Consider the following 26260-nt stretch of genomic DNA (forward strand, 5'->3'; position numbering starts at 1 on the left):
CAGGCTGTAATTTAAAAGGGTGGAAGAATCAGAATTCTTAATGAAACCCTTTCTCCTTACTATCGGTGCAGGAGCCTTGCATCAGATGAAGACATGAGCTGGTTCGGTTGGGTAGGTGAGTAATGAGATTCTCACATAACCACAGCTTGACTGCCCTCATTTTGCAAAACCCTTCTGCACTTCTGAATTCTGTAACTAGCACTTTGTATACAGTAGTCCAGTAGCAATGGGATGTGTTGCAAAAGGGAGGCTGTATAAAGTCAACCCGGGGAGAGCCATGGCTATCTGGCCAAAAGGGTGGGAGATGAACTGTCATAGGACTGGGGTATCTGTTCCAACCTCAGCTGGTGAATTACTTGATTGGAAAGCCCTAGAGGCAGAATATACAGGGCTTCCCACCTGCCTGAAAGTAATAGGAAAGGGAAGTCAGTGTGGTTTTGAATGAATGGACGTGGACACAGTGTTAGAAGGGTGTGTGTGTGTTAAGCCTGCATACAGTGTGATCTACAGACATGTATCTGAGTCTGGTAAGGAATGAGTACAGAGACAGAACAACTATGTAGAAGACCTGGGTCACCTTTCAGGAGCACCAGATTCATTACCTCCAATGGCCTTGTTCAATGACATCCATGTGTTGAGCGTAGACACCCACAAAGGGTGGATAGCTCTCTAAGGGCAGTACATCCATGATCACCTTAGGTTCAGGGGTCAAACTATAGATGACAGGTGTGTTTAATTTAGCTTTTATTTTAGAGTAAAAACCGCCCTAGGGCAATTTTGGAATACGCTTCCCATTTAGACCAAAGACCTGTAGTAGCAACTGATGAATTTGTCAAATTCAGTTTCTTACGTTTCTGGTCTTAATTAAGTTCAGTTACCAACATTTCTGTGTCAGTTTCTTTCTTTCTTTCTTTCTTTCTTTCTTTCTTTCTTTCTTTCTCACCCAAAATTGGCAGCATTTTAGTCACATTTCCTCTCAATATACACATTTTTGTGAGCCATTTCCCTTAATTAAATACACCTTTGGTCGTGTTCTCAAATGGATGCTTTTTTCTCATACTTTCCCTAAAATACACAAGTTATGCCCCTGTTTTGGCCATCCCCTAATAACAGCCCTGGTATTGTGACCACAGCTACTTGCAGACTCGGGCAAACCCTGAAGCAGGCTTCCAGAGATCTGAAATAGATCATCCATATGATCCTTCAAAGTCACACTGAGTAAAGCATCTCAAGCTCTGATCATGGCAGTGACCTGTTCTATACAATCTTGCTTCCTTGTTCTCTCTGACATTTAAAGTAATTAGTCTCTGTCTTCCCTCAAAATGACCATCCCCTTTCTGTAGAAATGGGATTTTTCTTAGGCTCAAAGAAAGCTGAGCATCTAGAGGAAGCTGCACCATTGGGACAACTAGCTGACTGTCAGATGAAGTCACAACACGTCTGGGACATCTGGAAATGCAGTGAAAACCAACTGCATTTCACAAACCCAGGTAAATAGATTTGGTTCACTTTTATCTTATGCCATTGGCTGTCTGGTGTTTTCTGTTAGACAGGTTAGGTTTGTCAAGATTGCGGTACTACTTGGATAAATGCATATGGAACCGCCACACATTTGGCCTAGCTAGCTTCATCTTAACTATTCTGATAGGTAAGTCCCAGATCTTTTGCATGCAAAGCATGTGGTCTCTTTGGAGGAGGCCCAGAAATGCCACTACAGGTGACTGTTGCTCCACTCTTTCTGTGACCTCTGTCCTTGTTCTTATGAGAAACAGGATGGCTGTGTACTATCTCTAGGATCAGAGGCAACATTAAATACCACTTACTGAGGAACAAAAGTGGAAGAAAGCTATGGACTTCATTCGGGGCCTGATCAAGTAATTTTAGTACCTGAGGCAAACCACAAAATGGTACCCGCTTCCCTGCAAGGGAAGAAGGGATGAATGAAGATCTGCATTGGGAATAAGGCGGGGAGTGAATATCTATATTGGAAGCAAGGAGGTGACTGAAAATATACATTAGGAACTAGGAGGGGAATCAGATCAACCTCACCTGATGGTTGTACTGAGAATCAAAGGCTGCCATGGGGGCAAGGTGGAAGGGTCCACTCTGAATCATGCTGGATAGGTGCAGAGCCCAGGAGACCCCAGAGACAAGTCCCTGCCATTTCATCCCTAGGGGTGGGAGGAGACCAGCACCGCCTCCTATTTGCCAAGAGACCACTGTGGTGGACACTGTTGGAATTCCATTCCACCTTTTGCTGCAGACATGGGATTGTTGCGTGTCACATGTCTGTTTACATTCCAGTGCAGATTGCTGGCATAAGCGGAACTTCCGCTCTGTATAGCTGTTGTTTTTGGCTCTATTTCTGAGAAGACAGCAAGGAGAGACAACATGTTTCTTAGCCCTGATTTATGTTTAATAAATGCGTAGCTTAGTATGTATCTACAGCCTCAAGCCTCTTCTGTTGCGCAGTATACACTGCTGAGTAAAGTGTGCTCAAGTCTGTAAGCTTGAGTCGCTGATGTACATCGGAGCAGAGGTCGAGGAAATATTCGCAGCGGCAAAGCCCGAGTTGCCGACAGACACATGGGGGTGGGCTGCTGAGGAAGAGGCAGATCCAGCCTCCAAGGACCACACCGGAGCCTTCGCATCAGCAGGCGATGCATTCCTTTGAGGTTGAATCTGCTGTCCCTGTGGATCCTTCAGTCATCCCATCTTGCTGTCTGGGTGGGTTGGCTCATGATCTGATCGTGGACATCCTGTAAGCATCTGGTTGTTCACTGTGGTTGAGAATAAGATTCTGGACCAGATGAGCTTCTGGTCTGATGCAGAAGAGCTGTTTTTGTTTATAGGAAGAGGCTGCTAAAAATCTGTATGCTCTAAATGTCCCTATATACTGGGATTGGAGTGTCATTCTCCCAGTCTAGTCCCTACTGTTGCCTTTTGAGAATGCCTATTTAAGATTGTTTTAGTGTGAGCTGCCATTCTTCAGTCCCAACTTCAAAAGGCTGCCAAAAATTTCTTGACTTGGGAGCAGAGCTGGCCCATTATGACCAATGGAGACAATTGTCTCAGATGGCAGGGAATGAATTTAGTGAGGCTTAAATCTGACATGTAGATGGTTGCACTCCACGGCTTTTTATGCGATGACAGAGGTCCTCCTAGTGGCTCAGTGGAGGTACTGCTTTCATAGCTTTGAATTTATATTCTGCATATATTAATATTAAAGTCATAGAATCAGAGAACAGTAGAGTTCGAAGGGACCCCAAGGGTCATCTAAGGTCCTTCAATGCAGGAATTCTGCCCCTGGGTGGGCTTGAACCACCAACCATCTGGATAACAGCCAGACACACTGACCTGTTGCGCCACAGGAGGGCACAGTCCATGTAGAGCAAATCACTTGAGAAAGTAAGTCTACCTAGCCACTGGCAGAGGAAGAGGAGTGTGGCGGGAGTGCACTGCCCCCGGTAGCACAATCCTGGTGGGGTGCCATTGCGGCTGTCACCCCCACCTGCGCTGGGCGCCATGCCCCCGCAGGCGGCATGCCACGCCTCTGCGGGCAGTGTGCCATGTCCCCAGGACGCGTGCCAGCCCTGCCCCTGCCTGCTCTCCATCACTCCAGTGCTGGAGCATGAAGCTCCACCACTGTACCTAGCCCCTGAATATACTGTTGTGGCCTGGTGGTGGTTTTGTGGACTTGTTGACAACAGTGGTTGAGAAGCTCATGCAGGGTGTCAGCATGGGCAGCATGTCTGCTGGCATCAGTGGCAGCAGAATGAGTGGCTTGAGCAAGCCAACATGTCCAGCACTGTGTATCTTCCTCTCATGGCTTGTTATGCTCTTCCTTTAATTCCACTACCAGAGGCTGTCACTTGCAAAGGCAGGGAAGACCATGGCTAGGTGTGGAATGTACTGCTATGGCAGCAGTTTCCATTTCTGTTGTTGGCACTGCACTTGCATGCACAGAAACTCTCTCTCTCTCTCTCTCTCTCTCTCTCTCTCTCTCTCTCTCACACACACACACACACACACACACACACTTCCAGGTACTGTAGCAGGAATTTGATGCATGTGCAAGTACATTTAAAAATTCTTATGCATTAATAAATATTCACCTACAGCCATCAGAGGGCAGTAAAGAATAAAGAAACCTAGTCTACTCCCTGTTGCTTAAATTTTTTTTTTAAAAAAATTAAAGTGCTAGAGAGGTGTGGTTTTTGCCCTTGAAGAGATCTGATTGGCCTGAAAAAGGGATACATCTTATAGGCTGAAGGGATATTTATTATAGCCTGAAACAACAGCTGGTTCAGTTTACTTTAAAAGCTGACTGCTTTGCCTACTGGAAAGGTAGCTGAGAGTTGTCCAGGTCTTTTTCTCGAGTTGATTTTTGCCTTTTAAGGTGAGTCTATGGAACTTCTTTGGTCTGTAAAGGTTTTGTTGTTGAAGAAGGAGACTGATGTGTGTTTCATCTGTGTTTACTGGCATCAGTGTGCAAAGTAGATTCAAGTCTCTTCCTTTAAAGCAGAAAGCTCATTTAATGGTGGCTTGTTTCAGTGTGGTTCCTCCTTGAAATCTTCCCACAAAAATTACAGAGGAATGTGAAGAGGACAAATTGCCTTTTATTAAAATTGACTGTACAAGGTTTGTAAAGCTGCTGCTTTAACTGACATGGTTCAAAAAAGTAAACGACTAGGCTACTATTTCAATGGATCAGGAATACCAAGTACTATTGATGGTACCAAATGATGTTGTCTTGTGGCTCCTTGTTTTGATTCCCTCCCAGGTGGAGATAGCAAAGTGAGGTTGAGGGGAAAGATATTTTTCAAAGTCCTGCCCAAATGTCTGGATCATGAGTTGGGATTAGACCTCTTTAAACTAAGAGGCTTTTGAGTTGCTGTTAGTTAACTTTCTCCTTAATTTTTTTATAGCAATCAAGATGAGCTGCTTCACTTTCTTGAAGGTCATGATGTTCTTATTTAACCTGGCCATTGTGGTAAGTATTAACCCTTTTCTCCCTATGAACGAGGTAGCTGGTCTTGTAAAAGTATAACTTGGTGAGGCAAACCCTATAAGATGCCTAGTTTTTCTTTATAGGTAACTCTACTAAACAGGTAGTTTACCTACTTTATAGGTAAACTCTACTAAAGGCTTTCTAGGTAACTCTACTAAAGCCTCCAGTCTGTATGTTTAAAGATCTTGAGAGATAAAGGCAATATACATACCATACATTTGAAGCACATTCAACACCCCCCCCCCAAAAAAAGAATCCTGGGAACTGTGGTTGGTTAAGGGTGTTGGGAATTACACCTCTGTGAGGAATAAACCCCTGATTTATTTATTTTTTGCAGGGGCAGAAATGTGGTTTAAAGATATGGTGTGTTCACTGCCGAAATATAGCATAGGCAGCAATCCTAAGGACACATACTTTTTAAAGAAAATAGGTTTAGCACTGTACTGCATGCTGATCCCCAAACAGAAGGACTGGTAACATTATTAGCTTAGACAAATCTTACTTTAAAAATATTAGGTTTTCTCTTTGGCAGCGTGCTTCCCGTATATAATTTGTTAACAAGATGCACGTCATTGTTGTAACAATTCTAGTGATCAGAACAATGGTCTTTACCTGCTGAACCCTGATACTACTGAAGAGTTTTAACTACAAACACTGTGCCTGAGACATACCATAAGTAGACTGTGAATAGTCTTAGGGCACAACTAGATAAGGCTGGAGATCAGTGATACCAAACGGCTACCTTTATGTGTTTCCCCTACAGGCCAAATAACTCCAGTTACAGATAGGTAGCCGTGTTGGTCTGCCATAGTCAAAACAAAACAAATTCCTTCCAGTAGCACCTTAAAGACCAACTAAGTCAGTTCTTGGTATGAGCTTTCGTGTGCATGCACATGAAGAAGTGAAGAAGTGTGAACTGAAGAAGTGTGAACTGAAGAAGTGTAAACTGAAGAAGTGTGTATCTGAAGAAGTGTGCATGCACACGAAAGCTCATACCAAGGCCAAATAACTGTGTGCCAGGAGAGGGAGGCTCATTTGGGGGAAACTGCAAGGGTAAAAACTATTTTAAAATACAGCGTTCCCAGTTGGATTTGCTCCTTCTTAGTTATGGTGAATTTATTTAATATCTATGTAAAAAAACAAAAAAAAAAAGCCATGAGAGATCCAATTGTGAATCTCACCTAGGTGTGCCTTTTATCTCAGGATAAACATCTCTAGAGTCTGTATCACATGACCTGCTGGCCTTTTCTGATTCTGTGCTGGACCTGGTTTACTGTGCCTTTCAGTGTCCTGCACAGCACATTCAAGGAATCCAGAATCTGTCCACCTACACAAGTTACAGCTGTTTTGGCTCACAGATAAACCTTGTACTGAACAACATGGAACGGTTGCCTAATGCTTGTGGGGAACGTCCTCTGACTTTGGCTGCCTCTTCAGCTGCCACACCCATGGGGCAAACACATGCAGCACCGTCATAGTCAGTTGTGGTTTATGATCCCAGATGACGGGTGTGCCTTCATGCAATGGCAGGCCAAGCCCACAAAACGGCAATGGGTAGCTTGAACACTATCATGACGCAAGCCAAAGTGCTCATTAAAATGTATTCTCAAGCCTCCTTCCTTGTCTCTGGACAGGCTAAGTGGGTTTTATGGTTTCTGTGGGTGTCGTGTTGGTTTCATGTTTGCCCTGTTAATAGGGTTTCTACAAGCTGTGCAGCTGCCCTCCTACACACTCCACTGGTGCCTCAATGGCAACACTCTCAAGGAAGTCTCTGATGTTGGCTCAAGCTGATTCCTTTGGAATACTCTTTTTTTTCATCTACCTGCAAACCCACAGGAATAGCTTCCAAGTGGCTCCCTAAATGCACTGGGGCTCTAGCTGAAGTGAGTTCTTGTGAGGTGATCTGCATTATGTTGAGTGCCCTATGTAGGCTGGAGGGGATCTAGGGCTTTAGAAATCTGTATGTATGTTCAGAGCAATAGTTCCATGGGGTGTTGCAACATTCTGTAATAAGTTTGCGGTTGGACTAAATAGGTTTTCGGCTATTTTCTTCTAGCTATAAGATTGGATTCTGCAGAAAGAGAGACTGTTGATGGCCAAACTAGTCCTTTTGTTGGGTAAATAGCTTAGCCAGGTCTGTTAAGTATCTACTTTGTTAGTAAGTTTGGGCCAAACTGTTGCCATAGAAATTAGCTGGAGACAGCTCTGGAAGTTGAGTTGCAGATCTGTCTGTCTTCCCACCTCAACCAACTGGAAGTGATGATCTCAGGGTCTGGGTGGGTGGTGAGAGAGAACAATCCAGCAGTCTTGGGACTAGTATCCTGTTCTCTGTGTAGAGTCCAAAGCCCTGGACCCTTTCCCCTCTAAAACTTAATGGGGGAGAAAGATCTGTTGGTGTGTTAATTCTTTGAACGTTACCTTTTATTAATAGCTAGTATGTAAGTGTAAGCGGATGGCGCTGTGGGTTACACCACAGAGCCTAGGGCTTGCCGATCAGAAGATCAGCAGTTTGAATCCCCGTGACAGGATGAACTCCTGTTGCTCAGTCCCTGCTCCTGCCAACCTAGCAGTTCGAAAGCACGTCAAAGTGCAAGTAGATAAATAGGTACTGCTCCGGCGGGAAGGTAAACGGCGTTTCCATGTGCTGCTCTGGTTCGCCAGAAGCGGCTTAGTCATGCTGGCCACATGACCCAGAAGCTGTACTGGCTCCCTCAGCCAGTAAAGCGAGATGAGCGCCACAACCCCAGAGTCGTCCGTGCCTGGACCTAGTGGTCAGGGGTCCCTTTACCTTTACCTTTAAATAAATTTCACACCACAGATAACACCATTAGCTCCCAGTGACCTTTATTCCAAAAGAACCAAATCTGAGGGCTTGCATTTAACTAATTTGTACTTGGAGTTGACCCCACTGAAATTAATGGCCATGCCTAACTTAGGTCTATTAATTTCTATGGGTTTGCTATAAATAAAAGTTAGTTGAATACAACCCAAATCATCTCAAATGTTTTGTCCTAAATCAGCTCCACTTTTAAATGAACTCCTTTGGGTTTCCCAAAGGAAGATTGTTTACTGCCCTGAGATCTGCAGATGAAGGGCAATATACAAATTTAATAAATAATATAAATAACAGTAAAATAATACACAGGGCAGGCCAGTCGGTAAGTGCTGACAAATGCTGGGTTTATAAGCAGGAATATTAAAATATAATGAATACAATAGTAGACTATGGGGGTATATCTTCAGTGCTTTCTTACTATGTTTGTAGGGTAGTGCAGAAGAAGAGATTGGGCTATGGGCATGTAAGAAGATCTGTTTATAACCCTGGGGGGCTGCCTGGGGAAACGTCATGTGTTGCATCTCTGCAGATCCTCATGAAGACTACACACATTGTCTCTATTGCTTCATTGATAGTTCGTGCCAGCTATGCCTTCCTGGCATCCATTTGTATGGTAATCATATGTGGTAGTGTATATGCCACTTCTCTTATCTGTATAGGGAAGATGTCTTCACATGAGAGAAGTGGTCTTTAATTCCTGCCCTCAGGATCCAAAATGGGCTTCTTCAACAGACTCTGGCAAGGGTACAGATTTCTTGGAATGGAGCAACTTCCTCTTTAAAGGGAAGATTCATAAAGGGGGTTTGCTGATGCAGAGTCTTGAAATCAGAGGAAACAATATCCTTTGCTGCTCTTATCTTTACCAAGCTTCTCGGTAAAGAATTATGTGGGAGAGGTTGACAATAGGGATTTGGTAGATTCAAGCAGTGAGGTTGCATGCTCAGTGACTATGAATGGCATTTCCCCCTTTGCATGCTCATGTGATTTCTGAGCAGAACCCTTGTACATATAAGCATGGAGGGCTCTTTCCATGTGATCAGGAACCCTGCCACCTGTTGCTTCCTGATGATGTGGACAGAGTCCTCTGTGTGTATATATACACACAGCTGTATATATACAAGTGCTTCTGATGGTATGGGGTTGGGTTCATGTGTAAAGTAAGACCTGCTCTAGTAAAGTGCAGGTGTGGAGAATCTCAGGCACCATGGAGGGGGGCAAATACAGCCCTATAAGCCTTCTGGCCCTCAGGTGACACACTTTACTGGCCCTGCTTTGTATCCTCCTTGAGTGTTTTTGCCTGGCTGAAATGTGTCCTTGAATTCTGATAATGCATTTTGCTTGCCTGGATGGAGACGAATGGGTGTGTGTGTGTAGAAACTAGCCCTCTGTGCACTGGCGGAGGAAGAGGTGGGGGGGGAGCACACCGCCCCCGGCAGCGCAATCCCGGTGGGGTGCCATTGTGGCTGTTCCCCCCACCCGCGCTGGGCGGCACGCCACTATGGGCCGCACACCATTCCCCCAGGATGCATGCCACACCCTTACGGGCAGTGCACCCCGCCCTCAGGATGCACGTCAGCCCCGTCCCGCCTACTCTCCGCCACCCCCTGGTGCTGGAGCATGAAGATCCGCCACTGCCTCTGTGCAAGGGTGAATTTTGCATTCATTGCCCTGCTCATTTTTGCCTCTGGCCTTGCCCCATCATTGCCCCACTGCCATAGCTGATCTTTGGCTCTTTCACCTTTGCCAAAGGACAAAGGTGGAACGCTGATGTCTTGACTCTTCCTCCACTTCATTAACAAGGTCTTACCTGGAATCTGCACTTCAGCGTGTTCTGAATCAGTGCCTGCCCTGCCCTTTTATTTGAGGGCAAACAAAACTGGCAGCTCTGGCCAAGGATAATTGCTTTGAATGTCTTGGGACCATTTCTGCATGGTGCCAAACGCATACTTCACTTTTTAAAATAAACAAAGGACTGGGACCAAGTTCTTGGGAGTGGGTTTTTGATACGACTTGCCTAGAGAGGGAATCAGGAAGTGGACAAAGACTCTTGTTTTGTTGGGACTCTTCAACCTCTTGGCTTGCTGTAATTCAAGAGACCTTGGAACGTTTGCAAATAATTTGCAAACCACTAATGATTAGGTAGAAGAGGGAGTTTTGGCAAAGCACACCTTGGCATACAGGTGTAAGAAGCTGCACCTGCAGAAACATCATCCACACAACTCTTAGAAGTCCTGTCTGGTTTTGACACCCTTGTTCTAAACTTAGAATTAACCTGTCTCTCCTTAGCCGAGAGGAGAAGGCTGTGCTTCTTCAGCCCCTAACAGTCCTATACATGTCTAGTCAGAAGTGACTCCTGCTCAGTTCAGTGGGGTTTACTCCCAATTAAATAGGATTGTGACCTAATAGCATTGCCCTTCCAGTTGCTTATTTCAGTATTCTATTCCTGACAAAGGAGCCAACTAAAACTATTTGTTGTGTGAAAAAGGGTAGATTCCTAGCTGTTACAGATATGATAGATGAGATTAAAACACAAAAGTGGTGCTTGTTGAACCTCTATTCAAAAAGGTGTGTGTGGCTTGTCTTTCCCACTAAGGTCCCAGTCCCTTCAGAACACCTGCACCAGTATTTATTTGATGGTTGGTTTATTAAGATATCTATACTGCCCTTCCCCCAAAATGGTCACAGTGCATTTTACAAAATAAAAAGGCAATACAAAACACAGGTATATACCTACCGAGAGTACTGCATAAATAATGTGGACAAAACCAAGGATATGTTGTTTTTTTTTTTTGTATCTCTCTCTGCTGCTTCTCCCTCCCCCAAAAGCAGTTTATTTGTTTGAACTCTAGAAATCAGTGAACAATGCGTTCCTACACACGTTGTCCCTCTGTACTTCGCAAGATAGAAGTGATATGGGAGAATTATGATCAGGATGTTCCATTTAAAAAAAAGCAAATAAGCTGTCTTAACCCACAAATCATACTGGGATTGTGGTAGGGAGTAAGTTTTGCCTGTGCCACTTCTCTCAGTTTGCTATCTACTCCACAGGGGAAAAAATATAGACAGCCCACCCTCCACTCCCTAGATCATAGTCCTAAACTGATCCAGGGCCTCTGTATTGGCAGTTTAATTCTTTTAAGGATATTCTGGTTACATGTCCCTAGCATAGCCTTAAGTTATGAAATAGAGATTAACAACATTCTGGTACAATATGAAACAATAGCCAAAATTCATGCAAACTTGATTTGTGGAGTCTTGACTCCCTGCATCTTCATGACTAGACATTCTTGTTGATGAGAACCAAGAAAAATTAGGAAATGCCCTGGAATTAATAGTTACTACTGATAGTCCCAATTGTTTCCCTAAGCACTCTCAACATTGGGGTGGCTCTTTGTTTTATTAATAAAATGAATAGGAGAAGGCTTGCACTCTTGCTATCCTTATGATGGCTGGCAGGCAGAAGCCTACATTTCCTAATGTCTTGTGAGAAGTTTCGTTCTTTTTTAAAAGAAAAAGCTTCAAAGGGCAGCTGTTGTTGTATAGAGTCTTTTATACGACTAATAATAGTTGTAAATAATTAGTTGTCTCCACTAATCTGTCTGGTTCAGGTACAGCAAACCTGCACACCTTGTGCGTTGCCAAGTTAAATACAGCCCTTCAGCTATGTAGGATGACCTGTGAAGGTCTCATGAATCTCATTTTCTGTTGCCTGCCTGGGACTGCAAAAATGGGGTGGAGGGGAAGGTGTCTAGTGCTTCAACTTGACAGGCTACCTACAATATGTAGCCTAGTGAGCTGCTTGCAGCTAGGTGGGTGCCATCTGTTGCATAGGCTTAAAGTGTCATAATTATGGGTCACTGCGTGTGTTTCCAGTACCTACATTTTGTAATAACTCTATTTTCTTTCTTTCCTAGATTGGCGGAGGAGCACTCCTGGGCATTGGGATCTGGGTCAGTGTTGACAGTAGCAACTTTGTCAGCACATTTGGCCCTTTGTCCTCCAGTGTCCTGCAGTTTGTGAATGTGGGCTACCTTCTCATTGCCATTGGAGCCGTCCTGTTTTTGTTGGGCTTCCTAGGATGCTGTGGCGCTCAGAAGGAGAGCAAGTGCCTCCTCATCATGGTAAAATGCAGACATTAAGCAATTTCCATCTCTTGCCTGCTGCAGATGTGTACAGTTGTGTTGCTTTTAGGAAAAGTGCTTGTTGATAAACTTGAGCACTGAAGACATTGGGGAAAGCTGTCCTCTTATAGCAGGGTTGGCTAATATGTGGCCCTCCAGATGATGTTGGCGTCTCAGCTTCCATCAGCCCCAGGCAGCATAGCCAGGGGCCAGGAATGATGGGAGCTGTAGTCAACAACCAATCTGGAAGGTGCCAGTTTGGCTACCCCTGGGTCAGACAACCTGTCTGAATGCTTGACTTAGGAAGGAAGGGATCCTAAGTCATCAAATCTTTTACCCATAGAGATAATAGTGGTACTTGGAGTTGCCGTCATGTTTCTTGATCCCCATTTCCTTCCTCTTCTTGCTAAGAGAAAACAAACATGTGAATATTAAGCCTTCTCATCAGATGAGGAAGTTGTGGCTATATATGTGTTCTAGAGTGATCTGAGAAAAGTCAGAACTGCTGCACTGAAGTGAAAATGTCTTTCAGTATGCTGAAAGATCTATGAAGCCAGGCTGTGATTTGAAGAAGTGCTTGCATCTCTTTCTTGTGGGAGATCCAAGTCTGTGTCTCATCATGCTACATAAGGAAGTCCAGAGCAGTGGAAAATCCCTACTAGAACATTGTGTTGATAGTCCCTCTTTGTGCCATTTGCAAATTCTTGAAGACTTGTAGCTAGGTATCCTTGGAAAGGTAAGATAGCTGTATAGCACACTTGTCCAAGTGATCCAAACATCCCTTTCCTTTTTCTTGTATTTGACACTTTATGGAGTGAACAATCTGACCCTATGCTCTCTCTCCCCTCCTAGTTCTTCTCAATTGTCCTGATCATCTTCATAATAGAAGTTGCTGCTGCAGTGGTGGCCCTGGTCTACACTTCTCTTGTAAGTAACATGGAGTAGAGGGATGAGTATGGAACAAGTGGCTTAGTCTTGAAGTAGCTGTCCTAGCCTGTAGATGTTTCAGCTTCCGGCTGCTTCAGTGCCTTTGTAAGTCTCAAAACACTCCCTCTTTGAGTGATAGGCTTTCAGCATTGGGTGAAAACAAAACAAAACAAAACAAAACAAAACAAAACAAAACAAAACAAAACAAAACAAAACAAAACAAAACAAAACAAAACAAAACAAAACAAAACAAAACAAAACAAAACAAAACAAAACACACACCTTATTTCCTAGACTCTGCTGAAACAATGCTTTGCTATTATTTATTTATTCACAATTACATTTAGAACCCCGCCTTTCCTCCAAGTAGCTCAGGGTTGCAGACACTTTACCCTCACAACAATCCTATGAGGTAGGTTAGGCTGAGAGACCATGACTGGCCCAGAGTCTCCTGCTGAGCTTCATGGTGGAGTGGGTACAGTATTTTAACCCTGGTCTCCCAAGCCCTTGAACAACACTCCAACCACTGTATCACATGGCTCTTTTAGGGGAAGGTGTGCAGTTGAGAAATGCTACAAAGAGTACTTCAAGCCAAAGTTTCTTGAAAGTAGCAAAATCCCTACATCAGTGTTTTTGACATTTACATATCTTAATGGTTTTTGTATGTCGCATTTGGGAACATTAAATACCTTCATTCAATGAATTGGTTTTAATTTACTTAATGGTTTGGAACTTCTAGGTTGGGGTGGTACACAAATCTCCAAATAAAGGCATATGCGGCAATACAAAGACTTTCCTATTTATTTATTTATTTATTGAGAAATTAAAATTTATACCAGGATGATTTTCTTGACCTATGAGAAGAGATGGCTGCTCCTAGTTTGGACCTTCATCTGTCTAGAAACAAACTGGGTGTGATGGGGCAACAACCATGTTTGTTTTGTTTAAATTCATTTAAACTTTCGATTATTTTGCTGATACACACAGAATCCTGGGTCTGGCTAATTTGCAAGAGCTTCAGGGAGATCCTAATTGTTAACATCAAAAAACCTGAAAACTTCTCTTCCCCCCTCCTGCAAGGGTTCTTTTACTTAAATGTAAATAAGAGTCAAAGACCAGCTTTGTTTGTCACGGTTTAATATTTGCACTTCAACCTCTCATTTTCAGAACAATCTGTTTTCAGTTCCTGCTTTACCTAGCAATATATCATGTTGTTGCTGTGTGTATCCCTGACAAAAAAAAAATTAGTTGTTATCCACAGGTAGCATAGCCTGAATTCCTTGCTGGGTTGCTGGGAATTGTAACTCTGTGAGGGGTGAACTATAGTTCCTAGAATTATTTGAGGAGGAACAATGTGTTTCCAATGTGCTTTAAAATTATAGGATGTATGCAGCCTAAAAGTAACCGAACAGCCATGTTTGCTCATGTTTAAAATGGGAGGTGACTGGGCCAAACTTTAATATCTTTTTTTATCTTGTGAACCACCCTGAGATCTTTGGATGAAGGGCGGTGTATAACAACAACAACAACAACTACTTCTACTACTACTAAATAATATAATGAGGGGAACTTCAGGCAGTTTTACCAAAAGTGAACCTGGCTATTCTAAAGGTGAATTGGGTGAGAGTATGGGGGGGGGGGGAATAAGGCAGGGAAGATCTGGGGCCCTTCTTACCCCACAGCCCCATATCATAAAAAGAATGGGGCAGACAGATAAAAAAAGATATTAAAGTTTGGCCTTTAAGGCATAGGGTTTAGACCAGATTGGCTTTTAAGGCTTAGGGGTTAATAGGGTTGCCATGTGTCCTCTCTTTCCAGGACATGCCCTCCTTTTTAGGGGTAAAATTTCTGTCCGGGTGGATTTTTTAAATTTGCCAAAATGTCTCTGGCTATACTTTCTGGATGAGATATAGACATAACAGTGGCTGAAGACTTGCTTTCCTCTTCTCTTCTCCTGTCCCCCCTCAGCAATATATCGCAGCTTCTATAGCCTACATATAGTAAGGGTATATAAAGTGAGAGTCGTCATAGCATCCTCTTTTTTTGCTCTTCAAAATATGACAACCCTAAATGTATACAACCCTAAATATACAAAAGCTCCCAAAATGTTGCTCTTTAGGAAAGGAATTCAGGTTACCGTTCCCAACAGATCTTGTTCAGGATGTGTACTGCCTGCAATTTGGGCTTTGCGTTTACCAGTGTGTTCTGACATGCTGTTGTCCATTATCTCCCACCTCCTTCCAGGCAGAGACTATACTTCAAGGAACAGTGACACAGTTATTGAAAAAAGAGTATGGGAAGTCCCCCGACCTCACTACAGTATGGAACAAAACAATGGAAGATGTAAGTTGGTCCACAGAACAGCTTGGGACTATGAAGAATTGTTAAAGTGGCAGTGATGATTGATTGTCCTTGGTATTCTGCTTGACTTAGATGGAAACCCAAGTGCGTTCCAGGGTTGTTTTTATAGTATCCTGCACGATACCAAAGGGGACAATGGCATTCTTATTCTTGGACTCAGCCTGTCTTTTAAAACTAGTGGGTGTGGCTTTTATTTGCAAATGATGAAGTGGGTACAAAGAGAGCATTTAGAGAAGAGCAGTAAGAGTTTACAAGGGGTTTTAATACATGTCAGAAGCTGGAGAACCAATTTTGAAGGTGAATAGTAATTTCAGTCCCTGAATGTTCAGGATAGAACTGCCCACCAGGACAGCTGAGTTTATCATTGCAGTGGAGCCGGCCTTATTGGAGAATACATGGAGAATAGGGAGAAACTGTATACACATAATAACTATTGGGAGCAAGCTGGGTTGTCTGATCCTGAAGGCTTAGTTGCCTAGAAGAAAGTTTGAGCCTAGGGTTGCTATGTTAGCTGAAAGGCCCATTCCAGTGCCATGACACATAACAAGCAAGGGAAGAATCTTAGTGAACTCTAGGTCCTAATGCTTGGGCTGCTGTCCTAGTCAGATAGCTGCAAGGGCTGCCTGTGTTAATATGTTGGAGGAATGGGTAACCTTAGGAGGCAAGGCTGTTGGATTGCTGTTTGTTTTTTTAAGCTGCAAAGTGATCCCTCTTTCAGTTATTCTCTTGGAATATTGAGTAAGTTTGTAAGTAATCCTACTGAAGTGGCTTAAAGGTAAAGGTACCCCTACCCGTACGGGCCAGTCGTGACTGACTCTAGGGTTGCGCGCTCATCTCGCTCAAGAGGCCGGGAGCTGGCGCCGTCCGAAGACACTTCCGGGTCACGTGGCCAGCGTGACGAAGCTGCAACTGGTGAGCCAGCACCAGTGCCGCACACAGAAACGCCGTTTACCTTCCCGCTATAAAGCGGTACCTATTTATCTACTTGCACTTAGGGGTGCTTTCGAACTGCTAGGTGGGCAGGAGCTGGGACCGAACGACAGGAGCTCACCCCGCCGCGGGGATTTGAACTGCCGACCTTACGATCAGCAAGTCCTAGGCACTGAGGTTTTACCCACAGTGCCACCCGCGTCCCACACTGAAGTGGCTTAGAAAGGGTTAAATCATGTTTTCACATATGAAAACACGTGATTATTGTCTTAAGTTGTTGTTCTCAGGACCAGAGGAACTAAAGTGTTTTGTAGACAGCGATTGGGCAAATTTACCAGGCAGAAAGTCAGTGCCTGGGTTAGTGTTTAAATCTGGCAATTCCCTAGTTGGGTAAAACTCCAGAAAACAAGGGAGTGTAGCTAATTCTTCCACAGAGGCTGAATATAATGGCATATCAGATCTGTGTAATGAATTGGTATGTTACGTAAAAATTCTTACTGACATAGGAGTCAAGTGTATACTTCCATTACAAATAGCAGAAGACAATCAAGCAACCATTTCAATGGCAGAGTCTGATCAGTTTAAGGGTAGAACAAAACATGTGGACATAAAGTTCTGAAACGTGAGAGAAAGTGTGAAACAAAATTTGATACAGTTGCAATATTGCAGCTTTGCACAGTGGCAGTATCATAGCCAATGAGGTTAATCTGAGGTGCGATGATTGCTAATTGAAAAATAAATACGGTAAATAAATAAATAAATAAATATGCAATAATGTAAAAGCAAAATGGTTGTTGCTGATGCATTTATGAAATCTCTTACTTTTCAGAGACATGCTCAATTGGTTGAAATGTTGGGTCTTGTAGTTCATGATGCGTAAGCACTCTGTGTATGTACATTGTATTTACAATTTCTAGAAAGAATGTGAGGGAGTGTTAGAGTAAGTGTGAGTCATTCATTTCCAGTTCTTTGCAGATTCATGTCTCAGAGGGGTCATTGTTGTCTAAGTTACCACATAGTTCTTCTCCGTCTTGAAGAAAAGGCTCTCCCAATGAGACACTGGGACAATTAGTTGATTACCAGTTGCCATTTAGGACTCTAGGATGTAAAGGCTATACTGTGGTGAGTTACCCCCCCCCCCCCTTCTCTCTCTTTCTCTTTACATTCTCCTCTTCAGTTGAAATGCTGTGGCCTAATGAATTACACAGACTTCACTGGTTCCTACTACTTTGAGAAAAACAACGAGTATCCACCATTCTGCTGTGGAAGTGTGCATCCTTGCACTGAAGCCGACGCCCAGGCAAAAGATATGCCAGTAAGAAAACAAATAAGTGCTGTTGTTTTTCTCGCTGCATTTTGATGTGAAGGATGGTGAATAGGTGGGGAATAACCTTTGCTGACTCTTGTGTGTTGAGGGAAGATGCTGGGTATTTATGAAGCCTCTGTCTTGGGGAAGTGCATCTTGCCATGAGGGTAACAGTTCATCTTCCGACAAGCTGTCAATCTCACTGCTGAGAAGCATTCTACACAAAACTTTTGGTGAATTCCAGCTGAACTAGAATTTGCTGGCAGGTTTGGGGGACTTCCCAGAGTCTCTGGGGATGAGATTTCTGGGGAACCACAACAAATTTTAAGTGGGTCTGTTGCATTTCCCCTCACCACCTTTGATGGTTGGTAGAGGACTGTACTGCTGCCCCCAATATGTGTATTAAAATGTGTGTTTTGTTTTTAAATGGTGGGGTGTAAACATTTTGAAATATATAATGATGGGTGGGTGTCCTTTGGCCTTGCTCCTGGGTGTCGTCTATGACGATTGGCCATCTGGTGCTACTACAGTCTAAAGTTGTTGCTGACTCTGGCTAGCACCTGGAAACCTCTGCAGCTTTGCATGTAGGTAATACTTTCCCCCCTCTTTGCTTCCTGTGGCCTTGGTCAGTGAGTTTTGCCAAATGATTGAACCCACCCTCCCCCCCAAAATCAAAGTCTTCTTGGAGCATCTGGGTAATTTCCCTATGAAATTCCTCTAAGAGGAACTATTACTCATTTCTGATTTGTGTCACTTGCTTGATCATGTCAAACGGCGTTGCAGTGGATTTGACTTACTCTTTATACTATTTTCTTTTTCAAAAAATTCCTAGGGCTGCTTCCCTCAGTTGCTGTCCGAAATACGCAAGAATGCTGGTGTAGTAGGTGGAGTTGCAGCTGGGATCTGTGCATTGGAGGTAGGTTGACTGAACGGATTTGTGCTGCTGCTGCCACCATTCAACTGTTGTGACCTGGTGGCCACGAAAGACGATGCTCTTTGTACTGAAGCATTTGCCCCCAATGATGAGATGTAATGGTAGATGTTATTGCTGGTTGTGGTTCCTAGTCATGGACCACTTAGTGATCAAAAGGTTACCACCATCATAATCCTGGCACCTTTTCTTGCTTGCATGCCACAGGATATTTGAAGCTTAGGCCTAAAGAGCCACCCATGGCTATTCATTCCAGAACATGAAATGGCAAACAACCCATTTCACACTGGGCAGCATGTTACTACTTCACAGTTAGATATATAGTGATGTGAATAGTCCTGTAAGTTGCAAGAGGAGAAAGGAATAAGCAGTGCTAGGGTAGGGAGGAACATGTCTGCTGTTGGATTCTTAAAGACTTGATCCCTTACTCCAGCTCCCACACCAGGAACCTCTTCCAGGTGACTGTCATATTGCACAACAGATGTGCAAGTGCTACTGTATTGTGTGTTGAGGAGCCTGGCATTGTCCTTGCTGGGCAGACTTCCTTGGCATGCTGTTGGCTGCTTTTGGCCCAGGGGTGGGAGGAAAACCCAAGAATTTTGGAGGAAGATGTTGCTTTCTCATATGGTGGAAACTGGTTGTTAATGTGTGGGCAGGAAGGGTAGCTCCTCTCATCCTGAATTGGACGGTTCTCTGATCTTAAATTGCAGGCTACAAATTTGATCAAATCTCTCTTTTTAAGGCTGTGCCAGGTCTTTGTTTACAGTGTTATCCTGCTTCCTCTTCGATGTAATAAGGAGCACAAGCAGCTGCCTTCACTTTCTTTAATTCTACAATGCCTGTGTAAAGCACTTGGATGGGATGTGTAGAAACTCAAGCTTTTTCTCCTCTTTCCAGGTTGCAGCAATGGCTGTAGCGATGTACCTTTATTGCAGCGTGGATGAGAAATGACTGGGATAGAAGGCTAGGAGGATCGCCCTGGCAGGGGGCAAGAGAACGGCACGCATAGCAACCTTTCCTTAACCTGTGTCCACATCAATCAAACATTTCTCGGGCCTGTGGCATGCCGTGTGATTGATTCTTTGACTCTACCGAGCTGGAATCTGTAGTGTGTACATAAATGAAAAGTGGTTTGATATGAAGCTTCTGTAATAGCACAAGCAGCTTTTATATTGAAAGCTGGTAATAACTGAATCAAAGACTGGGGGTGGGGTGGGGAGAAAAACCAGCAGTGTTTCTGCCTTCTAAATATGGTCTCTGCCACAGTAGAGTTGAGGGGGCTTTCCGCTGGCTTTGATACCTGCCATCCTGAAATACTCTCTAGGAGAGTAAATGGCCCAGAATGCTGCTGGTGACTTTCAAAGGCTCCGGTTGCATTCATTTGCAAATAATAAGACTCCCATCTCCATGGAGTATAAATGGGAATCAACATGGTCTTTATTCCACAACACAAAATACCAGCACAACACAGGAGGCTAGCAAAGACCCATATGCTGCTGTAAATGGCTGGGAAAAAGGTGTGTGGCTATGGAGAATGGTGATATGATACTTCCAGTGCTGTTTTTCTATGGGGACAGAGGGGGACACATACCCCTAAACATTTTGCTTTGCCCTGACTGACCAATGGACAAATCGACATGCCAGCTGTCTCTGCAGTAGCAGTGCGGACTGGAGCTCCATCATTCTTCCCACCAGTGCCCAGGGAGGGGAGTCTGGGGGCGGCCGCGGTGGAGGCGATGGCTCTGCTCCTCCTCCTCCTCTTGCCGGGTTAGAGCCAGCCTGCAAGCGCTCGCCCCTCCTCGCTGAAGCCGACCCCACATCGCCGGGGGGCCTTCCAGTCCTCTCAGTGCCAGCGCTGCCTCGAGTCCCTTGTCTGGGGGTTGTTGGGAGGAAGGGGGTGAGTAGGAGGGGGAGCAGCCAAAACAGGAGTACCCCTAAACATTTTTTTAGAAAAAAAGCACTGGATGCTTCAATCCCTCTCCACAGGTTGGTGCATATGGGGAGTTGCCTGCCTTTTTCCTATTCCTCACCCCACCCCACTCCATGCTGACATGATTAGTGTGACTTACCAAAACCTGTATGGGTGTCTGGTTGAGCTGGCTCTACCTGAAGGGAGCCCCCCCATAGAACTTAGCTCTGTTGTATATTGACTTAGCCCTTTATTTTTGTACACTTTGTGGATACAATTTAATTTATAATCTACCTACAAAATCATTTTGTTTTGCATGTTTGACTATTGCAATAAAATCTACTATTTAATTATATATCGTGGTCATGGATGCTTTGCAGCACATTAGAGAATGAAAAAAATTATTCGGAACATCTGTAGAAACACAGCATTTCTCTCCATTGAAGACCCTTTTAGAAGGGGGAAATGGGGAGGGAGAGGATCTTGGTTTAAGGCCCTGCAGTTGATCTATTACTCCTGGTGCTTAAGAGCAATCCAGCTGGTGGAAGGAAAGCAACTTTGAATAAACATCACTGGAAATAAAAAGTCAGCCTTGGACAGGATCGTAATAGATAACTGAGGATGCCAAGTGAACTCAGGATTGATTTTAAAAGGTTTTATGATCTCGGGTAGCCAAAAATGGGATGTTCATTTCTCTTTTCATTCAGATTACTTTCCACTTGATTTTGTTCTTAGCATTACTCTTTTCTTTCTCTAGTGCACTAACATTCAAAAGTGACACACTGGAGAATAAGATGGGTTCTTGGGACAGCTTCATAAGTAGTGCCATGGCTTACTGTTGTGTCCTGTGTGTGGATCTTTCCAACATGAAATACTTGGCACAACAGAAATGGAACTCTGTGCTTATATTTAGGAGGTGTAAGATACCCCTTGCATTGTAATAACACCGAGGACTTCATTTGCTTACGATTGCTGCTGGGGCAGGAAAGATCTCCGCTGAGGCAGGTGAGTCAGACCCTGCCAGTCATTGCACCTGAGTTATACCCATCTGCAGTGCTGTGCAGATGCCAATGAGTTTCACCCACTTGAAGGTACCATATTGACATGAGAACCTGGGGAAACTCCTTGTCTGATAAACATGGAATGGAATGCTATCGTATATGTGTAATGAAAACAAATATTTAAAAAATCATTCTTGGAAATGCACTGGAATGCTGATGGTGAAGTGTTGGACTTGGACCAAAGAGGCTCAGGTTCAATTAAAAATAACTCCAATTGGTCTGAAGTGCTGCGATAGCATTTGCTGCTTTGCACTGTGGTGTGGGACTTGAACTTCAGATGAAACCTGGAAAAGTGCCTTCCGGGTGATTGTAAAAGTGTTGCCCCAAAGTGCTTCTGCTCTGGCACGACCTTTTTTTGATCGCCAGGCACCTTCCTGGAAGGTGCTTTGGTGATCGTAAAAGGGTTGTGTCAAAGCACCTCCAAGATGCTTTGTCTGCTGCTGTGGAAGTGGCAGCAGGCCAAGGGGGGCAGTGCAGGGGGCGAAAGAGGTGCTGGTAAGGTGTACCGGCACATACCGCCTCAAAAAAAAGCAAAAAAAATAAAAGCACTGGGCGTGAATATGGATTGTTGTAAGTCGTATCCAGGAGAAGGTGGTATTGTGTAAGGAAGCAAAGCTGCTGTGGTAAGGGGGTGAACATGAGACTGTGTCTCTGGAACTTTGATTATGATTGTGGAATGCCAAAAGGTGCTCCCAAGCTCATCACATTTATTTTCTTGCTGCCTGTTAAATTCTATGTTGAAATGCTTACTCCACTCGCAACTTCATGTGCAAAGTTCTACTTTAATCAAGAAAACTATTTTCACAAGAAGCAGTGTCAGGTCATCCCAGCAGAGTTCTATGGAAGGGTGTGTATTTCTGCATGCTCTTTCTCAATGGCTCAGCAGCACAAACATTAATCAATAGCAGCAGTTGCCTTTGGGTGAGGCCTGAAACAGATCAGTCTCCCCTGATAATTCACAGGAGGTAATTGGCACGTGTGTGTGTGTGTGTGTGTGTGTGTGTGTGTGTGTTTTGGTTCCTTATATGTTTAATATGTTATAGATATTTTTTAACAAGCATGGCTAGAAGAAATATACTTTCACTCTCCCCTCCTCACTCCCTAAACATGGGGTGCCTGTTTAACTGGGGTGCATGCAAGGTTCTGTGGATCAGGGCCAATATCTTTGCAACATCAGGTCGTTTCTATCTGGCATGGCCCTGCTCCCCTCTTGCACATTGGTTCTATTTATAAATATATATTTTGTGTGTAAAAAAAGAAGTGGGGAGAATATTATGACATAGAATTATTCCTCAGAAACACAGCTGCTTTGAGTGTGCAGGGACTGAACCTCCTGACCTTCCTTGAGGAGGCAAAAGGGAAAGGGTTTTTCTTTTAATATTGTTACATGCCACCGCCATCTCTCTGGCTGTGCAAGATACTGGGGACCCAGGTGTGCTAAACCCAGGGTCTGTGTTTGCTTTTGGAAAAAAGAGGCACAGCAGAGTCTGTGGTGCCTTTATGATACATGGATTATTTACACATATATGCAACCTGTGTCTAGATGGGGAGAGGGGAAAGCATTCGCATCTTAAGAGTTTTGTTCCTTCCATTGCTGCATCCTCCAATGTAAAGAGACCACAACCATTGGGTCTGACCCTCTCTGCAGCATAAAAAACTGCCTACTTCATGCTTTGGTCCCCTCACCTCTCCAGCTTGCAAAACTGACACTTTTATTCCTGTTCACTTACCTCATTGCCCACTAAAATTCTGCCCTTCCCTCCTGAAACTCTGGCCTTTTGTCTCTACTATCTCTCACCTCAGGAAGTAGCTTTCCCCATTTTTTGCCCGGCCCAGAGAGCCTCTCTTAATGGCCTTTTTAATGCGTTCATGACGCTGCCATTTCAGTGATTACCTCTTGATGCTTCTTCTGGCAGGCAGTTTCCTGGACATGGCAAAACTGGTTTAAACTCCAGCCCCTACTAGACTCAAGAATGTAGAGGTTTGCTTAAACCAGGGGTCAGCAACCTTTTTCAGCTGTGGGCCGGTCCACCGTCCCTCAGACCATGTGGTGGGCCGGACTATATTTTTTTTGGGGAAATGAACAAATTCTTATGCCCCACAAATAACCCAGAGATGCTGCATTTTAAATAAAAGGACACATTCTACTCATGTAAAAACACACAGATTCCTGGACCACCCGTGGGCTGGACTGAGAAGGTAATTGGGCCCCCGGGCCTTGGGTTGCCTACCCCGGCTTAAACTCTAACCCTTAGGGGAGTCTTGCCCCCCCCCCCAACTTACAACACTACCCCCTCTCACTTAGCTGATTTGCGTTATCTGTTTGTTACTTAGATGCTTGTGTATGTAATGCTAAAATATTGCATTTAGCTGGGGGGAGTTATTTTTCTCTTCTAAATACTATTAGAACTGTTCATTTTCTCTCTCTTGTTCTTGAGGTCACTAATTTTACTAGTGTTATTTTTTGCTCAGTTTTTAATTCTGTCTTTTTATTTGTAAGTTTGCTACACACTATTTTTGTATTACACAACTAATTGTTGGCACTCAACTGTCTTGAGAGACAATGGAGTGGGCCTCTGGGGGTGAAATCAAACCACTGCATTAGCAGCACTGAAGTGACCTCCTCGAGGCACAAGACCCCCTTCTTGGCCTCTCTGTTGTGGTCCAAGGCTAGCAGAGCATTATGTTTGGCACCAGCTTGGCTGCAGGAGTTGCCAGAAGGAGGCGTACAAGGCACCGCCATCCAACCGTCTTAGGGAATCCACTCAGAATTTGTGTAGGGTTTACTCCTTAGCCTTTTCTTCTCCCAAAGATATCCCACAAGGCAGTGGAGGTTTCCTTCTCCTAGATGGGCTACCTTCCCAGGTTGATGAGCCCCATTTACTCCTTACTTCTCTCTATATAGCATATGCAGAAACTGCCTTCTTGACTGTTGCACCTGCTATTGGTCTCATCTGCTCAATCTGCCAGAGCCTGTCTTCACATGCAGGGGAAGTCCTTAACTCACTGAGGGTTGAAACCCATCAGCTACCCTCCCTTGGTTTAGCCAGCCAGTAAAAGCCGCTCCTGGAGTGTGAGCACTGTCGCATGGTGACAGCTTCTAGGAGCTTTGAACCTCCTATGCAACGACTAGGAGGTATTTGCAGCATCGATTTAGCAGGTGAGAGTAATGGTGTGAGATATTTTCTCTTTTCCGTTGTGTAGTTACCGCTTGGGCAAGATGTCAATAAGATTGCATCATGCCTTCCTCATCAGCTGGATGCAATAATAATTTATTGCAGAATGTTGTTAGCCTAGGTTTCCTGTTACCTCCAAACTGTTATGACCTTCAGTCATGCACAATTGTTTTTAATTTACAAAATTATTAAAGGCAACTTTGTCAATATTTTGGGCTGATCTGGTTTGCTCAATAAAGACGAGGATCTCTTCCCCCACTGTCACAGAGCCAGTTGATGAATACATCACCCAGTTCAAAGCTGGAATTAACTCTTCATTACTGAAACATGATCTTCACAGACTGGACAGAGTTTCAGGCCTAATGAGCACAGCAGCTCATGTCCTGTAGATCTTACTCCATGAAACCAGTTGCTGAGATTGAAAGTCCCCACCTCCTCAAAGCCATCTATCTCCATGCCTCCTCTTCCCCAGGGCTTCTTCCAAGCAGTCACCCCTCAAAAAAGAATAATGAGAGCTGTAGTTTATCCCTGACATAGCTACCCTTAACAAACTGCAGTTCTCAGGAGTCTTTGCAAGATGTGGAATGTTGCTTTAAATGTATGGTGTGTATACAGCCAGACACACAACAGGAGGCACATACAACTCTGTCTTCCACTGCCTCACTGCCACCTGAGGCAGCTTCCTCATTTACCTAATGGAAGGGCCAACCCTGAATGTTACCATGAGCCAGGCAATGCGCAGAGAAAACACCCACTCATCCCAGCTATGTTCATATGAGTATCTGCTGCTGTTCCTGTGTACCATCTGGTTCACACTGATATGCAATTGCTCTGAAAAAAATTAAACAGTGTTTACAAATGCAAATGAACTTGAAGTTTCTTCCATTCCAGAGAAGCTGATTTTGCATATGCCACAGAGGTTGTGAAATACAATACGATAATCTTTATTGTCGTTGTCCCATACAGAACAACAAAATTGAAAAATAAAGGTGGTGAGTAACTTTCTGCTGTAGATATAAGGAAGAATGGAGAGTGGGGAAATTATAAAATTGTCCCATACAAACGAATCTAGAAGAAAATGTTCCTGATCCTCTGACTGACTAGAAGTGACAATTAGGTTGTCATCCACAATTCATTTACTATTATTATAAGCAAGTATCATATTTCTGGCCAACACTCCCTTCTCCAAAGAACTCAGAGTAATACATGGTGGGGAGGTGTTTCCCTCTTTATCCTGGCTGCAATCTTGCAAAGCAAATGAGTCTATCACATAGCAACCAGCCCAAGGTTATTCAAAGAGCTTTATGCTTGACAGAGTTTTGTTGGTCCACGTCATATCGTTGCCATGTGGGGTGATGGGTAGGGTGGTGTTGCATGAAAATCACACATCATAAACTGAATGGGTTGACAAGACAGACCCCACCTCATATAGGTCTGAACTCTTTCTGTGTAGTGGAGATTCAATACTATCACAAACAGGCAGAGTAATGTTCCCTATTGTTATCCAATGACAACCTTACCTGATTGCCTCCAAAAGACAGCAGGGGAGCTGACACTGTAAAGCAATATCTGAGAAATGTAATTGCATGTTACAGACGTGCCCCCTCTTAAAACCTTTTGAGCTTCTTGTGTTCTATTTTTGTACCATTTTGTTAATGCAGGATGAATGGTGGAAGAGTAATCAAACATAC

The 26260-nt window shown here is 43.9% G+C and overlaps 1 protein-coding gene across 2 annotated transcripts; it reads left to right on the forward strand.

Moving 5' to 3' along the window:
• The first annotated feature begins 9 nt into the window (after positions 1 to 9).
• TSPAN1 (tetraspanin 1) lies at positions 10 to 20687 on the forward strand. Of its 2 annotated transcripts, XM_081868299.1 has the most exons (9): positions 10 to 115; positions 1344 to 1490; positions 4929 to 4993; positions 11762 to 11968; positions 12821 to 12895; positions 15140 to 15238; positions 17364 to 17501; positions 18325 to 18408; positions 19321 to 20687. In XM_081868299.1, exons 1-9 carry the CDS (start codon positions 94 to 96, stop codon positions 19372 to 19374), a joined length of 891 nt encoding a protein of 296 aa, XP_081724425.1. In that variant the 5' UTR covers positions 10 to 93; the 3' UTR covers positions 19375 to 20687. The 2 variants fall into 2 exon arrangements, with proteins under 2 accessions (XP_081724425.1, XP_081724426.1); XM_081868300.1 differs by lacking the exons at positions 10 to 115; positions 1344 to 1490 and adding an exon at positions 4242 to 4399.
• The last annotated feature ends 5573 nt before the right edge of the window (positions 20688 to 26260 follow it).

This window comes from Podarcis erhardii (genome assembly GCF_964252035.2).
Source record: "Podarcis erhardii genome assembly, chromosome: 6".
Classification (NCBI taxonomy): Eukaryota; Metazoa; Chordata; class Lepidosauria; order Squamata; family Lacertidae; genus Podarcis; species Podarcis erhardii.

Excerpts from the sequence above, each read along its gene's own strand:
- TSPAN1 (XM_081868299.1), top strand. The coding sequence starts at position 94 with ATGAGCTGGTTCGGTTGGGTAG. Across the intron at positions 4,994-11,761 it reads TATTTAACCTGGCCATTGTG|ATTGGCGGAGGAGCACTCCT; the intron begins GTAAGTATTAAC and ends TTTCTTTCCTAG. Across the intron at positions 11,969-12,820 it reads GCAAGTGCCTCCTCATCATG|TTCTTCTCAATTGTCCTGAT; the intron begins GTAAAATGCAGA and ends CTCCCCTCCTAG.